The sequence below is a fragment of the Teleopsis dalmanni genome, chromosome 1 (genome assembly GCF_002237135.1).
Source record: "Teleopsis dalmanni isolate 2A chromosome 1, ASM223713v2, whole genome shotgun sequence".
Classification (NCBI taxonomy): Eukaryota; Metazoa; Arthropoda; class Insecta; order Diptera; family Diopsidae; genus Teleopsis; species Teleopsis dalmanni.
Genome location: NC_051846.1, coordinates 85948427 through 85968082, shown reverse-complemented (window position 1 = coordinate 85968082; position 19656 = coordinate 85948427). Strand labels below are relative to the sequence as shown.

Here is a 19656-nt window from a genome sequence, read left to right as displayed (position 1 = left end):
AAACTTATCGGATCTCCTCAACTTTATCTGGAAAACGAAATAGTTTAACAAGGATTACAAATGTTAGCAATTCGCCTCTAGGCAATATATGCCTCCTTCCGAACCTAACCTAACCTTAATGACAGTAGTAAGTTGATATTTTTGTAGAAATTTTAGATATGCACAGACCTGGAAACATTAGATTACATTATTCATGTGCACAAACCTTCAGTTATCTCCTAGCTGGAGCTTTGTCACTCTCATGGCTCCATATCCATTTTCATGGAAGTATACGATTCGAATGCTTAAATAAAATCATATTTCAACTACTCGAACAATGCAATGGTCGAACATTTTGAAGTGCTTATTGATGGTGGCGAACTATAATGATCGATAGTGGATAAAAAATTTTCGAAACTTAACGGTATGTTATCCATAGTTATTTAAATTATTGCACATGTTTTATCAAAGTTTCCGTAGTATCACACCGAGTTGTTATTTATGTTTAAGTGACCTTTGGCAGATTCATGTTTTCTGTTTATAGTCATACTTTTTACTCTTGAATGAGCTTTTAAGACCTGAAGTATAGTAAGGTTACATTAGTTGGTGAAGTGAAGCAGCTACAATCTCTATTTAACAATTATCATTAGCAGAGTTCACATGCTCCATTCGAGTAAATGGCATCCATATGTGATAATAACTGGAATAACTAACTGAATTGTAAAATTATTAGATAAAGATAAAAATTATTAGATAAAGATAAAATAAATGTGATAAAAATAGTACTGGATTATCACGAAATTTTCGCAATAGAAAAAGCTGTTATATGATATCGAAAGTAATTCAATTAATATCAAATAGATTTTGTATCTATTGCAATAATATGATTTCAAAATTTAGCTACTATAGAGAAGCTATGTGAGCTTTTCTGGTTGCAATAACTTCAAATATTCGTATTTATGGATAATAGCTGTTGTGATCCTTTACGAAATATATTAAACTATTTTACTGCACATTTAATAAATCTTTTTCTATTAAAAATTTTAATATTAACTATGAAATAATTTTTAGAGCATCTTCATCACCCTCTTTCCATTTTTAAAATGTGTTTGTCCATTACATTTGTAGTGTGATTTCTAATAGTGTTTCATGTAGAGTGGAAGATTAACTATTATTATCCTATATCTAACTTGATGATGCGTAATAACATCAATGGAGCATATCCGGAAAGTTGCTTGAACAATTTTTAATACCTGCTCTCTAATATGAATTGTAAAATTTCTTTCTGAACTATTTATTGTGTTATTATTTAAAAATGAAGCCACAAAAATGTGAGAAATTCTTTTTTACCAGCACAATTAATACAAACAAACCATAATTAAAACCTCAAAGCAACTACGACTGGGAAGAGAGTTTCAACTAATTAAGGAGTGATGCTGTATTCAAATGCGAATAAGCCTGTGCTAGTGTTAGTGTGCCTGTGTCTGTGCTTGAGGTTGTGTTTGTGTGAGTGCAGTGATTTAATTAATTTCTACGCATAATATAAACACTACAGAAACCACACCAAACTGAACCAAAGCATTCAACCCTAGAAACTAACTGGGCTGGAAAATTAAATCGAGTACATTTTTTGCTTGTATTTTTATTTTATGCGATATTGTGTACTTCACATTTATGCTGCACAGTACAACTACACCAGCACGGCAGGGCAGAGCAGCAGCATGGCAGTGCGGCGGTAGCGGGAATGAGTTGAAATTTTACATAATTGCAAAGACATGGAACCTTAAAGTTTGAAACATTTTTCCGCAACATTGCGTTTTGACTTTAATTAGCATTTTTGCATTTAAATTTTTCACTTTAGCAACGATAAAGTCGAGTGCTGTTGCTGAAAATGGGTTGTTAGCGCTCGACATTGGCGATCCTTTTTCTTGAATGTTGTACTTTCACTTTAAAATTGATATAAACGAAATTTCGAAAATTTTTGTTTTCGTCGTTCACCATTTTGGGATCCTTGCTCAATTTTCAATTTAGTGCAGCACAATAGCTCACAAGTATGGAGTGGTTCAGGTTAGAGCCCGTATAAGCTCAAGGCAATCGGAAATAAGCACATATGATACAGTCACACCGGCACAGTCGTCTGTCATAATAATCACCCATAAGCAGTGCGCAGTATGCTCTACGAGTGAGTAGACAAGTTCGTTATTTTGTTGCAATAATGAAATTTAGTCAATTGGAATATTTTTTTGTTGCGTGTTTGCTGATGCTTCAGTACTGTTAGTGTTAATGTATGCCGCACTGGTACTAAGCAAACTTTCAAATCACTCCTGGGAAAAGTAAACCTATTTTTCACCTAATGCGCTGCAGTGCTTGTGAGTTTCACTACATCTTCAGTGTGTTTTACTTTTACCCTTTTCAGTCCTTTCGTTTTCATTGTCATTTGCGCAATTGTTGTCATTATAATGTCATTGAGTTTGTGAGTCCTCACGGTGATTCATTCTTCACTCTCTGCTTGGGTTTATATACATCACAAAAATCGAATTAAGTCGTACGTTTTGTATCTTTTCCAGAGACACAAAAGACAAATGAAGCGGTTTTGAAGTGGCATGTTGGCTGTTCAATCTTTGGTTGATTGCGTTCTCTTCTGTTGTTGTTTAGTTTTATTTGATTTGCTACTTTCGTTTTGTGCCCGATTTGGGTACTCCGGGGACGCAATGATTTAGTATTTGTGTATTTGCTGTCGGTATTCCATCAGTTGTGAGTTTGCTGTGATAATTTTCTACTAAATATGTAAATATGTACGTTTCAACAAACTTTTTATACATTTGTGTGTCTTGCTTTCAAGCAAATGCGTTCTTGTCTGGACAATTTTTTCAATGTTGTGTTTTTCAGCAGTTGCGCCGCAATGTATGCTACAATTTTTGCAAATACTTGCAGCCACTAAAATCTCGTGCGCACACTTTCCTATTTGCTTAGATTTTTATTGTTTTTCCCACCCGTTTTGCTCTGTGTGAGTTTGAGATCCAATAAAAAATTTAACTTTTTGTGCCATTTGCCATCGTTCCTATTGCGTCCTTTCGCTCCGCATTCATTCATTCTACTTTTGAACGTAATTTAATTTGAAATTAAATGAACCAAAAATATTCAAGTTTGTTAGTTTTTTGTCATTTGAGTTTTTGGTTAGTTTAGACATTTATTCTGGAAGACTATGCATCATTATGCGCCGTTTCGGTGTGTACAGTGATAAATGTTGCCTTACACAGCCACTTTTTGCACATCACAGAATTCTACTTAATTTAATTTATTCCCTGCTTTTTCCTTTAATTTACTTGCCTTATAATTTTCGTACTCATTCATGTGCAGTTGGATTCGCTTTTTATTTTGGCTCTTTATTGCTTGGCAGCCAAGTTGACAAATGTAAGGTCATTTATTTCTAATTATTTAAAGCAAATTATTAAGATTTTTCTCATCGGTCCAAATTGCTAAATTATGGAAATGATAAATGCACGAAATTAAATAAGAAATTAACTTTGATTATTTTGTCCCAATGCCGTTGTGCTAGAATTATTGAAAACTGTACGAAATGCCGAGAGAAAATGGAAAATATATTTATTAATTCTATTTTTCGTCACTTTGGGACTTGTTTATTAAATTTAATGAAGGTAAAGCAATTATTGTATTAATGTTTTAAAAATTAAAAAGATTATGTCTACGTTTTAAAAATTCAATTTTAATTTAATATTAACTGTATTGGCTCTGTGAGAACTGACTTTATTTGATATTAAGCATACATTGACCATAAGACTATATCTCCTGCAGCTATTAAAACGGGAGTACAATAGACTTGAAGGGCTATTGCACTCCTTGTGGCTTGTGGTGACCAAATTCTGCAAATGCTGTTCCTGCTCGAAACAATTTGAGCTAAATGTTTGTTATTTTCTTGCTAGAAGTCTGTGACAGAGACATCACAAAACCAATCGTCTGAGGTGATCCTTTGATATAAGCAGTAATACAATCTCAATGAAGCTTGAAATGACTCTCGTTCCCGTTTTCGTGCGCACATCATAAATGTGAATAGTTTGAATATAAATACTGTGATCTTTAAGATAATAAATTTATAAATTCTTCCACTTACAATATAAATAAGCATATATGATATAGGATTCCATTCCTTTCATGAGAAAACACAGAGAGAAGGGATCGGAAAATAGAGGAGTACAGGATATAGCGAAATATTAGCTATTTTAAATGTATTTTAATTTAACTATATAAATATATTTCAGCTATGGTGTAGAAATTTTGTTAAAAATTTGATATTCACATTAAAAATAAAATAAATTAAACTGAACCAACGAATTGTAAGTAAATTTATTTTTCCTTTATATGTTCACAAATTTGTTTATATTAATGTATATATTAATAACATAATTAAGCCAATATAAATATTTTAATGTTTGTGTTTGAAAAAAATGTTAGATCTTATCTTTAGACTTTTTATGTTTATGACAGAGTTTATAAAAAAAATAAATAAGCATTTTGTATAGGGAAATTTCCTTAGCTTACAAAGGAAACATAATCGGTCAGTTATGTGATTTCAACAGAGTATCTATATAACAGTAACACCATAATAACTAAATAAATTAAATAATGATGAGCTATCGTTCAAAAGTAAACAAAAGCTCACAAATGCTAACATATGAACGCATATCGGCTATCTGTAGGATATAATATTACATATTTTGATACAGTATTGAACTGATATTTTGATATCAACGTAATATATTCAAGATTTGTATGTTATTTTTTATTAATTGAATTTTTTTTCTTTTTAGGTAAGTCTTTACACCGAAACTCAATACTAAATTCAATTGTGGTACCTAAAATCTTGGTGAGTTGTAATTACATGTAAACAGGAAAGTCTCATATAACTCATTGGTCTATCTGACAAAGCAAATATTTTGCTTAATAATAAAAATATTTTTTCCAAAAATGTACTAACCAAACATACAAAAATGCATTAAAAATGTACGACATAATTGAACCATTCTGGAGAACAAGAAATGCGATCCATTAAGGTAAGGATATAATCATATTTTATGTAAAACATTAAATTCCCCACCTATATCAAAGAATTTAGCATTCCTTTTTTTCGTTGGGAGTAGAATACCATAATTTCTCTTCTTCTTTGGGATGGACAGAAACAAATGAAGAGAGAAACAAACAAGAGAGAAAGAGGGAGCGATTTTAACGGAAAAATTTTGTCATCTGTTTCTGTTAAGGCAATATACTCATCAAATATACTCATCCTATAAAACTCTATAACCCTTTTCGTGTATTAAGTTTTTATTAAGCTATTAAGTTTAGAATAAAGTACTTGTGTTACTGTAAAGCTACGCTTTCTTTGTATGGTGACAAAGAAGCTTTATTAAAATTTAGAGGAATTTCGAATAGCAAAGAAAGAAATAAAGGACAAACAAAAAAATTTATTTTAATTTTTATTGAAATTTGGCTGACCATTCAACGCTGTTTCGAGTATTGCCAAGTACTCTTCATCAGTGGTCTTTGGAATAATCGAGTTTTTATTTAATTAGTTTATAGTCCGTATATATTAAGTTTATCATTATTATTTAGTTTAAATAGTCAAATTTTCTTTTCTATTCTATTGTTGAAAATGCACAATATCAATATTAAACTCTTCTTCTGAATGAAGTGTAAATGATATCAGCAAAGTCAATTAATAAAAATCAAGTAAAACTTATAGCAGTACAGAGAGATTCACTACTGGATGAAATTCATGGATGAATTGATATTTTAATGATAGCAGATGTGGATCGATCAAACAATAGAAACAGCAACTACTATTGGAGTCTATCACAATGACTGTTGTAACAGGTTCTATAAAATAACGTTTGATATTCATTGAAGTTTTAGACACTAATAATATAACAAATATATAGATCATATTGTTACTGGATAATAAAGCAATTATTCAGGGTTAATTCATTTCTTGATTATAAGCTGAGAGAATCTGAAAGTTAATGGACAACTGTTACGTTATCTTCGTAGAAATTGATTTATAAAAAACATGCAATACATACCAGTGAAATACGCGTGTGAAATCACATTGAATAGTTCCTATATAAATCAGAGTTTGAGGGGCATCCGCTATTAAAACATCATATTCTTAAGGTTTTTAAAAGAAAGCTCACATACATACTTAAAAAAAATGCGTTACATCAAAACAGTTTTTTAATAAATCAAAATAATGACTCTACATAATAGCTGTCAGCAATTATTATGTACGAGAAAACATAGTGAAAAACTGAGCGCACTTAGAATTTATTTGCTTATGTATATGCCAGCAAATAGTATTCTACTTCGGAACTAGAAGTACTGAGGATCAGTTTATGGAAGCCAGCTAATACGTTAGTTAAGCCTATATCATAATTCTCTATGCTATCACCACTCATAAAATCTATGGTAGAATTGTGCTACTGTTGAATGTTATTTAAAATTAACTCAAGGTTCCAAACGTGAAAAAGTTCCATAGAACTCCGAAAGCAAATTTTTTATTTATACACAAAACAGATATTAAATTGTGATTAATACTAAATTATGTCAATATAAAGTTAGTAACTTAATTATTTACAATGAAAATGTAATATAATTTATATTCTCTCTTAATTTGTATATAAAATAAATTGAATATCAATAGAACTGCATTGTGGTATATGGGACCCGGTTATAACATAATGTGGATGTCGATTTTTCATTAATTTCATTTCCATACTATATTAGTCTATAGGTATATATTATATTACTTGAAAGAAATAAACCAATATCCCAGATTGGTAAATAAATGGTAGTGTTCTAAACAGTTAGAAATGTTGGATTGTTGTGTTTAATTTGAGTAACGGTTACCCGTTTATGAACTACAGAACTAATAAAACTAATCGGATCAAATTGCATTAAAACTGATTTAGTGGAAATATATTTCTTACGGTCATTAAACGGAATGCAACAACTGGCATTTCTCTATTTTTTGTTTTTTTTTTACTTGCCATCAGCAAAATTTAAATCTGTCACAATCACTTTTTCCTCATTTCCAGAAAACTTCAGGTCACAAATACCATGGAAGGAAATTCTATTTCATTAAAGTAAAGACTGTTTTCTCTATTGCAGCTTAAAAGTAATTTGAAAAAAATAAAAATAAAATACCACATTCAGCGAAAAATTTTATGTAAATTAAATTTTTTTTTCGTTTTTGAAATTTTTGCTTTCCATTTCCTTAAGAAAAAATAAAATTAAGTGGCACGTAAAATAAAATGAAATTAGTACGTCTCAAGTGTTTCGGAGGAGAACATGGAGCGGCGCTGATTTTTTATGTTTTAACTTTTTACGATTTTTCTACGCCTTCATTCGCCTTGGAATTTGGGGCTTTACTGAATATTTGCGCGTCAAATTTAACACCTTTTGGATAAGGGGCTGGGGATGGTTTAAATGTGATACCGTGAAAAAAATCTCAAAGTTACTTAAAATTTGAAGTCTAAAATCATTAACAAATAATTTAAGAGATTTGGCTTACAAAAGGCGACATGCTGTTTTTGGGTTGCTTTAAAAGTGTTAAATAAGGCAAAAGTGTTTGAAATAGAGGTAAGAATGGTTTAAATCAAATTTATTACTTCAAAAAATTGACCAGACAACAGCTGCAATTACAACTCTAAATTGTTTTCTTTTCTAAACAAAAAAAAAAAATAAATAAAATAATATGATGTTAATTTTTTTTGTCGAAAGTGCCACATCTTATGACGAAAAAAAAACTATTAAAAAGTTAAAAGGGTTCGAATAGAAATGAAAAGACAACAACAGAAATTTTAGTTAATTTTTTGAAGTTTGGCTGACCATATAATGCTGTTTCAAGTACTTAACATCGTTGGTCTTACAAAATATAAAGTATTATTTTACAAATCTTTACTAAATTACTCTTAAACGTCAGTTGGGAAATTTGTTAAAATTGATTTTGTTCGATACTGTTTGCTTTAGATACAATGTTGCGCACTCTCAGAAAAATTATTTGGTTGGTTTGACTAAATCTTAGGTTAAAATATTCTTACTCGACGCATTATATTGGTTCAACTATACTATATGATGGTTTTCACATCTTCTTTACCACATGAGCTAAAACTTCTCTAACAAAATAATCAGGTCAATGTAACTAGTGTGTGGTTAAAGCATATTTTTCTGAGTGGAGTGAAGAAATTATTAAAATATATTGAATCAATTTAGTCTATGTTTTGCGCATTACTTAAAATTTTTGTCAATGTAATTGACGCAAGGAGCCCACTTTCCATACTGTTAATACAATTCGGGTCAAAATGTGGAGTTTCTACTTTAGAGAAATTAATGTTTTATATTAATTTAAACATATATAATATATATACATATGTAATGGTTCAAATATACATATATGCCACGATCCAATACGCGCATGAACATAGAGAACAATTCATTACATGTCGATCTTGAGAAACTGGGCTTTTTCACGGTGACATATAAAACTTTTGTAAAAAGAAATTGCACTTCGAGGCATACAAAATTAAAACTTCAATTGTTCTAAGAGCTCGAATTTGGAAATCACTTACTGCTTACAAATTTTGCAGATTGGATTTTCGAGTAACTATTCGCACCACTCATGACGCACATTTAATTTTATAAATATTGACAGTTGCGAATAATTGATGGACCTTTGATGTAATTGGACCATACTTCTTTAAAGGAAAAAATGATGTTGCTGGTATTGCTAATTAAATATGTTACAGAACCGTAATTAAGGAATAGTCATGGTTTGAAATAAAACTAGATAATTAAGAATCTTACATTAAATCACTTTTAACTAAAAATGTCTTGAACTACCTTTTTCTATAGCTTGCATTTGAAGACGCTTTACAAATGAAAATAAAAACTTCAGAATAAATTTAATTTTATATTACTTATTCAATTAATCGATTTTTCCTTAAAAAATATGAACGAAAACATATCCTAAGGGTACCTAAAGCTTCTTTAAAATTTGTCTAAAAATTCATTGTGCATAAGTCTTGTATTCAAAATATATTATTGCCCATACAACAATCTATATAAATAATAAATTTCTCAATTGATTCATGAAATTACTTGTAACTTTGAACATGGCATATTTATCTCCATAATTTCGATCGGGCAGACTATCGTAAACTAACATCAAAGTCTGTCCCTTTTGCATAATACGCCGGGACAAAACATACACAATTCCAAGCAGGAACTGCTTATAGACTTCATTGTAATATGTTTGAGTGGGATCGCCAGGATAGTAATACATAGTAATACGGTGGAATATGGATATATATTTTCCAATTGACCTTGTTTTAGTTATTAGCAAAATGGGAACATTTGGTCGGAAATGCGATATGTCAATAGCAAGACGGCCGGCTGGAGAGCAAACCAATATAGCGGCTATGTCACTTTCAAATGAGGCAATTGCACAATTGCGGGCGAGAGTATCACCACCAAAGTCGGATTCATCTGTAAATGGTTCTTGACATAAAATTTCGCGTGCCACTCTTTTAAACATAGGTCTATGTAACATGTGGAAGTAATTGAGGAAGCACTCCTCTCCACTTTTGATGATATATTTGTCTGGATAGTAAAATATATATTCACTGTATTCCGTGCCTACAATATAAAATTTATTTGCAATTTGTGATGGTTCAAAGAGTATTGGTTTTTTCAGTTCATAAATGCGTTTCAGAAAGTTTACGGTAGCAGGGCACATTTCTAGGAGCTCACCACTATTTTTTTCACAATCTTGATGTAATTCTATCAAGAAACCATCATAACAGTCTGCCACCCAGAGTATTTCATCAGTGCAGCCATGTAAACTGTTAAGAACAATGCGTACACACAAAAGCATGTTGCCACAGTCCAACAAACTCATGCAACGTCTCAAATCAGACAAATATCGCTTTGATCCATGAATATAGCTCACGATTACGTTTATGCCTACTTCCTTGCAAAATGTTATATCTTCAATTTCTTCATATGACATTCGATATTTGCTACATTTTTTTGGAAAAAGCACTGGCATGCGTGAATTTAATTGTCCGCCCTCAACCACTTGACAGAAGAGTTGAAACCTTTGAGCTTCCTTTACGCAAAGCTGTATTTGGTAACCAATTGGAATAAAATCGCAAGCTTCCACATCACCGAGTAAAAAGCGAGCGTTCACGTAAATGATATTCCTAGTGCATTTCGTGGAATATTTCCGATTTGTTGTCAAAATGACTGTATCATCCTTATTTAAGATAATTTCCGCATCCAGTGGGCAAATAAATCCAGTGTACTGCATACGCGGAGAAATTCTGGCAACAAGCGTGGTTATGACAGGACTATTAAATTGACTAGAAATTTCAAGCTCCACTTCATGTAAACGCAGGAGCAATTTCTGATTTGCTTGTGAGGTGCCCTTCGATAGATCAATAATGAAGCAACGTATTCCGGCATCTGCAAATATAATCGATACAGACATAATCAAAATGAACTCGTGAAATTATGTTTTGTTTTTGAGCTGCCTATTGTGTTTATAGTACCTATATTGCTAATTTTTTTGGTGATATTTTACTTACGTGTATAATGAAATAAATCCTCTTTTGTGTCGCAAAGTGACAATTCTACGCAGGATTTTTCAAACCCAGTTTTGCACGTAATTACTCTGCTTAGTATCTCGTAGCCTTTGAAATAGCCTTGCCAAGTGTCCTGATAGAAAGTCAAAGAACATTCTGAATAGGTGGATTCAGTTTCAAATTCAAACTCCTCATCGTAAAATTCACTCTGATCCTCCTCTTCCTTAAGAGAATCACTTTCAGTTAAACTATATAGTTCTCTATTATAGAAAGGCTCATAATTGATTCTGGTTTTTTCTGTCTTCTTTTCTACATCTGTGCATTTAATTGTCTTACAAGCTCCTTCAACTATGTCGATATCATCTCCATCCTCGGCGACTTTATTGTCCATTGCAAAATTTTTATATTTTATGCTGAATTCTGCTAAATAAATTGTGCGATTTGTAAAGTTTTAAAATCTCACTCACTAATTTTGTTTTACTTAAGAAATTAAAATTATTTAAGCGTATTTTTTTATAAAAAAAAAAATAATTGCTAAAGTTTAAGTGTTTTATTATATTATGATTAAAACATCAACGTTTGCTAAACCAAATATAATCAATAGTAATCAAAAGTAATCAACAAGTATTATTAAGTGGAAACGTGTAGATATATTTGTATTCAGAAAACTAATTGGGAAACCTTAATAGATCCATAGAAATACTTTACCAATGCGATCAAACCAAATTAAACAAATATAAATGTTGAGGACAGCCGAACTGATGATTTGCAGCAATTTATACATCATCCTATTAAAATATTTCATGACAATATCATCAGGAAAGTAGTTCCCGTGGTCAAATGCTTAACACTGAAATGTGAATCTATGGTTATTTAATTAAATTGCACCACAAACTTAACCTGTCTGTAGTATATAAGAAGAGGTTTATGAACACCAAATGTAAATAAATATAGAAAATATACACTCACACTACAAAGTTTAAATAAAAATCTCTCCGTTGTGAAATATTGGTTTATATTTTTGTAACAGAATCGATATCTCGCAGAATTCAAACCTTTTTTTAAATGATTGCACCTCAGAGCATTCATTAAAGGATTCCTAACAGTACAGTGCCTGGAGCTGAAGCTGAAGAAAAAAATATATAATTGGAGATATTTGTAACCGTAGATAAAGAAAATAATTCTTAGTTGAAAAAGATATTAGAGATCAATATATGGTAGAATTCAGTTCAAAAGTTTATTGTCATTGAATGGAAATTAACTAATATTGAAGATATTTCACGTTCAATAAGCTGCACTAATATTATTTTTCTTTATAAGTGGAAACAATTAGCTTCAGTCTCTGCGATTTTTATATTCCATTTTCATTAAAGAAACTCATGGATTTACTAAAAAGAGTTTAAATAAATGGTGCCCGGACCTCAAATAGTTTATGTAGTAGCATTGTCATATTATGTTGCACTTACTCGTATTTAGCAGTTATGCTACAAAATATTTTTATGGTTGACTTTTTTTGTCGATTGTGACGTATATTATGACGAAAAGAAAACTAGGAGGGTTCGAACAGTAATAAAGAAACAACAATAAAAATTTGATTAATTTATTGAAATTTGACTGACTTTACAACGCTGTTTCGAGTATTGTCAAGTACTCATTATCAGTGACCTTAAAAAATATTGGAATTTTCATTTAATTAATTATAGTTCGTACATTAATTCTTGGACTGCAAGTGCTGGGCTTAGAGCTCGTATCAGTCAAATTAGAAACGATGACTAATCGTGTTTTTCCACGATCTATATTTTTATTTACTATAAAATAAATGCTTATGACTTACATCGGATTCATCAAAAAAGGAAATTTTTGGAATGGAAAAAGCACGAAATATAAATTCTTTTATTAAAAAAGTTGATTAGAAAAATAATTAAAAAATGTCAACAACATCAAATATTTTTCATATCGGTTTACATATGTGCAGTTTTCCATAAAAAGTACATTTTAATCCTTATTCCATAGAAGTGTACATGAACTTCATACGTTCTTTATAATACAAAAAATGTCTTGACTTTTATTAATGCCGAGTGTACTTTAAAAGTAATCCAAGGTGACTTTCTGCTTACATATATATGTCAGAAAATTTGTATTTTGCAATTTACAAAAGCAATAAACAGTAACACCCAAATGTATTTAAATAATGTCCTGCGGACATTTTCGTACCAAATCGGTAAACCGAATCGCAAGTGTGAGCAAGATTAAAGTTTGCATCAGTAAAGGAGGAATGCTTGCAATTTTTTATATTCTCTCCCAAGTACAGATATACATGTTCACGTAAATCGAGTCAGCAATTGACGGACAGACATACAGACGAGAGGTGAACAAATACTCGTTGAGTAAATGAAAATGCATTTATTTATAAAGCAAACGACAAAAATCCCTCCTGACATTCGGTAAAAATGCAAAACTGCAGAGCTGCACTTTTACATATGCGCAACGATACATTTAATACACAAATACAGGGTGCCCATAAACTATTATTGTCATGGACTATAACTAATGTACCGAAATATTGAAGTTATTGTATGAAGTTATCTTGAAAATGCAAAAGACACTTCATTTATTTTAGTTTTGAGCTATTTTAGCCACTTTTCATTATTGAAATTCGGATCATCTTTCAAAAAATTGTTGCTAAATAGATAAACTCATTATACTGAAAGACACTGAACTCATGCCGCATCCTGTATGCACTGACAGTGCATTAGCATTTGTGCATATATGCACTGCAGTTTCGTATTGCACAAAATCTTTTATGGGCTTTTACTCTTGTTGCTGGTGCAATTTAGTGACATGAGCTCCTCATACAGTACAAAATTAAAGATACTAGAGAATTTGTTTATAGAAATTGCACAATATCTATTGATAGAGTCTATGCGTGGGCGTTTGTGTAACAATGTTTATTTAGATTTTGTTGGCAATTGCTGACATTTCAAAAATTTTCTTGTTGCCTTTATTATCATTGTTGGTATATGCATACCAGCGTTGCGCCCGGGAACTCTGGCAGGTCCACACGTGCACACACACGCCAGGACACGCAGCCAACCGCACTTGCTTCCACTCACGTAGTTAGTTAAGCATTTTTGTTAGCTTAACAACAAAAATTTTGGCATTTTAATTTAGAATTGTCAATTGGATTTCAGAGAATTTCCAGTATGAAATGTGCTTTACGCTGAAACTCTACTGCGAGACGATAAGGATCAGGAGTAAAATTGTCAATTATTTGGGGAAAATTTTGTACAAATTTTCATTTAAAGATTTTTTGTTGCTCTTATATTATTTTGGACGTAACAATTTATGTCAAGTTGAGCACTGGACATGCACAAGAGTGAACATTTACTGGACCATCATTTATATACGATATTTAATATAAATTTTCCTCTTAAGAATAATTGCTTGAAAAGAAAAACTAAATAAAGTTTAAAAATTTTTAAATTTATAAAAGTGTTAAAAAATTACTTTTATATTAAATCTTTATGGAGTTAAAATTATTTACATAGACAACTAGTTTTACCAATAATTGTTTTCGCTACTTTAATTATGTTAAACAGATTTATCTGAAAGCAGAAGAAAGCGTACTTTGTAACAAATACAACAAATAACAAATGTAACAAATATCAGAAGACGTTATGCGCAGATAAGATAAGATAAGAAATATACAAAACACTGGATCCGTAAACGGAGTAGAACACTACGTTCATAGTTGATTTTTTGTGCTGCTATAGATCCTCGCCAAATAGAAAACATTCTGCCTGTCTAATGAAAGTCAAAATGTCAATAACCTCAAAGTCGAGAACTGAAAAGTAGTTCTCGATCCAGTAATTTTCACCTGGCCCAGATCAAGGCAGGATAGTCGTAGGGAATGTGATTGGAAGTTTCTTTTACTTCTAAGCAGAGTCGACAATCTAACTTTTCGGTGACCCGTTCAATATCTCACCAGCTACCTCAACTCTGTTCTGATGAGGAAATATACTTTACCGTAATTATTAGAATGGACCAGCTCTTTAGCCTGACGGTTACCCGAAATCTCGCGCCAGTAGCTATTTCTTTCGGTTGAAAAGCGTTTTTCAATCAGAGACCTAGCTGTAGACAAACTTAAACCACAATATGGCTCCGGTTCACAGAATTAAATGGCAAATCCTGTCCTTGCAAGATTGTCCGTAGACTCATTTCCATTGATTCCTATGTGTAACTATGCACCCAGCAAAGCATCATTTTTTTGTTTTTACTTAACAGCTGCTGCAGCGTATCATAGCGTCATAACTGCAGCGTCTTACAGTAGCTTTAAAGAAAACTTCCAGGAAGATATTGTTTTGATTTCTTCTTGACTATTTGAGTAAATACAGATACGGGTGCATTTCAACCCATTACTAATGTTAATCTGAAGACATATAGTCTGTAAACTTCAGTTTAAATATTTGGTTTAATATGGTAAGAAACAATTGTGAAAATGAGGAAAAACATAACCAAAACTTGTAAACAGTGCCCAAGAAGCGATTGAGATATGCTTAAATTGACTACCAATCTTTTAACTTAACTATCTACTGACATGAATTATTCTGCATAAGCATTGACAAAATAAATCTTAACTTTATTTCAGACATTGAATTTGTTTATTACTCTGATTTCAGACCGGATGTGTAAATGCTTGCTAATAATTCCTAATACATGCAAAAATTTACACATGTAAACTCGAAGGAAGCAATTAAATTCGAAATAAATAATTTTCGTAAATACTTCATATTATATATTGCATAAATGTTCGTTTATTTGATAACTAATATTCCGTAAATATTTTCATTGAACAAAAAAAAATACCATTTCATACACAATTAGTACCATAACCTTAAAAAAAATAAAAAAGAAGCGGAAAACTAATTTGTACCAGGGAAACGCGTAACACAATTGACTCTTTTTACCATTCATGATTCCCTCAGTCCCCCCTCATACATAATCGTGGCAAGGAAACCGTAACGAATCACATTTAATTTTACCTGTTCGTCACGAAGTAACGCCGGCGAACTTTGAACCCGGCATTGAGCAAATCCTATTCAAGCCAATTCAGTCCTAAATCAACGCATTTCGTACTATCGCAATAAACGCATCCTTACGTATCGCACTGCACACATGGATAATTTATTTCGTTTCATTTTCCTTTCATTATTTCATTATTCGTATTTTTCATTTTGGAATGGTTCTTTTTTTTGCATTTCCATTTTACATTTTAACTTTTTATTTTTTATTTATTTCCTTCTTCATTCTTAACTTTTTGTTCGTAAATTTTAATTTAAATTTTATTCCCAGCAATAATAAAATAAATTCATTCCTGCACGCATCATAAACGAGTTCAACTGCCTCGAATCTGACTATATCGCGCATCGTCTCTCGCCGCACCTCACCGCTTACAGGATAATAACACTTCCACAAATATGAAAGAGGCACGTAAAGTCTATGCAAAAATTGAAGAACGCACAGCGCCGTCAACCAACTGCCAGCAGTGAATAGTAGTGATAGTACTGCGGCTATGAAGTCTATGTCTATGGGATTACGGCCTGAGGTGTGCTCGTAACGCCGTATTGGTCTATCTGCCTGCCCCTTTATGCTTGAATTTATTTTAAATTGTTAAAAGCAGAAGACAACAAAAATTTTTATTTATGTTTCTTAATTTGTTAAGCGTGAAGTTGTTTCTGAATGTCACAACAACAAAAGCGACAACCAAAACAAAACAACAATGGCAACAATAAAAACAATGGCAATCTTTGCTTGCTTGTTATATTAAGCGTGTACCTAAGGATATGAAGGACTAAGTGTTCTGTTCTCTTCTGTTCTGTACTGGTGTTTTTGTTGTTGCTGTTGCTGTTGTTGTTATTATTGTAGTTGTCTGATTAAATTGCACATTTATTTTCCAAGTGCAATTGCCATTACGAATTTTCAAAATTGTCCTTTTGCGTACAATTAGTTTTGGAAAGGAGCAATAAGAGCAACAGTAGAGGCAGCAGCGACAGAAGGCAGCAGCGGAAGAAACAGCAATTTTAGTGAAAATGTTATTAGTAACAAAAGTTAAGGTGACTTTACTTTTTTACTTTTGTTCGTTAACTGTTGTTGTAATTGTTGAAAGTGTCGCTCTTTTAATTCCTGAGGGAATAAATCACACCCTTGTTCTGTTTAAATATAAGAGGACCACAAAGCAGATACATTTATAAATTATTTTTTTATTTTTCTTATTTCACATTCATGCTATTAAAAAAATATTTAAAAACATTAAAAAAATAACAGAAGCTTAATAACTACTAATAACAAAGTATATAAAGGTAGAGAATCGTCTCAACTAATGATCTCTTTAATTATTTTTAGATCTATACTGTTGGCAAAGTGAAGGGTTTCTATGTTTCGAAAAGAGTGTTATGCTTTTAGATAAAACTAATACTCTAATATTTTCTAAATTCTGACTATTCTGACTATAAGGTACATTTTTAACAAAAAAAAGTCCTTTCCACTACAGATCTGTTAAATATATGAATAAAGTTTTTTATTTATTGGTTTTCTGTATCAAAAATGGTGATACGTTCTTATACGGAAGAAGTACTCTAACTTCTTCCATCTTCTGAAAATAATACAATTTTACAATTTTCTTATATTACTATAAGGACCTTCGATAAAATTACAATACAAACACATGATGTAGTGTTAATTGCGATCAGATCACCTTGCTTGATAATTAAGAAAATTAAAGATGTGAGAAACCACACAAGAATCTTACAATATTACATTTATATTTGTTATATAATGTAAAAACTTGAAAAGTATAAACATGAAATCCTCCAAAGTATTAATGTATACGAGTGTATTTAGATAAAAGACGGACTCGAAAATCCATATTGGAGTCATAAACAAGCAATTATTGTTGGTAACGATGAAAAAAATTCTGTGGTTACTCTGCCCGTATAACATTTGTAGGCAGAAGTCTGCAACAGTCTTCATTATCTTTGTATGCTGATAACATATACTTCCTGTATTCTAATATAGTACTAACATTATTTGGTTTATTGACTACTTATTACTAATGTAGACTGATTACTATATTAGGCCGATTGTAGACCGATGCTGTATTGAAAACGAACGTTTATCTGGGACATGAAACCTTCTAAACTGGCTGTAAATTCGAAGAAGGTAAAGAATAGAGTGAACCAACATTAACATTGAAAATTTACAAACGTATACCTAGATATGATCAAAAGATTTTGGCTAAATTCGTGAATTGATCTTCAGAGAAGAAGCATACATAAGATTCGAATATTGCTTACAAATCTGTTGTAGGTATTTAAATTAAAGATATAACCTTCAGACGTGTCCCTGGAAACATGTACAAAAAATATATATAAAAAAGTATACAAAAAATGGATTGTGTTGATATTGCGAAACACATAATTTCAACAACAAAATCTGACTCATCATTAAAAGCATAATAACAGGAGACGGTACTTGGTTTCATAAGTAGGACATGTAATTCAAATGTCAGGCATGTGAAATATGGTTACCGCATAAGACAAGACCGCAAAAAACAAGTCGTTTGTAGTCTAAGAAAGGGATATGCTAAGGGTTTTAATGGATTACAACGGTGAGTCATTAGTTCTTGGCAGAAAATCAGTCAGTTAACATAAATTAATTAATGCATGATTTATATTAATTAAATATTAGGCATTCTAAAACATTTGCGTACAGCCACAAAAAACCGAATTTGTGTGCCAAAAAGAAAGGTTTTACATTGTCATAACCTGCATATAGCCATCCTTATTACTGTATTTTTGACCAGAACGGCATGCATATCCAAAAGAGCTATCTAATTAGTCTGATTTGAGTACTTAAGCTTTCTTTCTGTTTAACGCTTTTGTTGTGAATCATAACAACAGATTTTTTGAGTGAAATATTTTAAATATTTTAATATGACAACAAAGAATGAAACTTAGTATTAAATAGTAATATTAAGATTGATAAAATGATTGTATAAATACTGGCTTAAACTGGCAACAAAATCATGTGGCTCTTGCGGTGCTGTTAAAATATCCTTGTATTAATACTTCAATATATCACATGCATATATTTATTATGATATATAAATAATACATATTTATAAAAATGACACTTTTTTGATGATGCGAATGTGATGTGATATATGTCATGCTTATCATCACCGCAAGTTCAGAGTAGCACTTAATGTTCCTGAGTAACTAAACAGCAAATTTCTTTCACCTAAAGATGTGTGAGCAATTTACCTCTCCTTCTTCTTTATACAATCATCTTAAATGTTGCTTGCATTCATTATTCAAACTTATGCAGTTCATCACGGTAAAACAAACGAATTTCACAGAAACGGAATCGCTTTCTTTGGCATTTAAAAACATATGCAAACTCGTACTTATTTAAGTGCAATTTGCCTTTAAATCGCATTAAAAAAATATGTAAAAGGAATGCCAACACTTCAGCGTTAATTTTTCAATAAAAACATCCTGCTCGACAGCACTAAAGTATGCTTTAATTTTTAGCACACTCAAAACATTTCGCAGGAAGCATTTCACGGTACTTAATCCATATGTCGCGTTGACATCTATGCGCACTTTTCATGCCATGCAACATAATTTATGTGCGACGAGAACAGTGCTCGGAAAAAAATTAACGTGTAATAGAAATAAAAAGCAAAACAAAAACAAAAACAAAAACACAAAAAAAAAGAATTATGAAAAAAAAAATAAGAACAAAAATCCAAGAACGAAAAATGTGATGAAAAATGGTAAATTTACTAATAAAACAGCGAAATGCAGAATATCTGGGTTCTGGCACCCCTTCCGACCCCTTCCGCCGGGCGCAGCATTCATTACAAACATGTGTGAGCGCGCTTTTTTACATTTACAAGTAAATTTCAATTTTTTGCGAATTTATAATGCTTTTTAAAAAATTTGTGTACATCCCTAATTTCTGC

At 31.3% G+C, this 19656-nt stretch overlaps 1 protein-coding gene across 1 annotated transcript; it reads right to left on the bottom strand.

Moving 5' to 3' along the window:
* Window positions 1–9054: 9054 nt before the first annotated feature.
* Window positions 9055–11129, bottom strand: LOC119672992 (pyruvate kinase 1-like). Its single transcript, XM_038084183.1, has 2 exons — window positions 10635–11129; window positions 9055–10512 (listed from the first exon to the last, which is right to left on the bottom strand). Exons 1-2 carry the CDS (start codon window positions 11020–11022, stop codon window positions 9107–9109), a joined length of 1794 nt encoding a protein of 597 aa, XP_037940111.1. The 5' UTR covers window positions 11023–11129; the 3' UTR covers window positions 9055–9106.
* Window positions 11130–19656: the final 8527 nt, after the last annotated feature.

What these genes read in the sequence shown, in the direction of transcription:
- LOC119672992 (XM_038084183.1), bottom strand. Translation starts at nt 11,022, where the DNA reads ATGGACAATAAAGTCGCCGAGGATGGAGATGATATCGACATAGTTGAA. An exon ending in GGATTTATTTCATTATACAC is followed by an intron (nt 10,513 to 10,634) that starts GTAAGTAAAATA and finishes TTATATTTGCAG; the next exon opens with ATGCCGGAATACGTTGCTTC.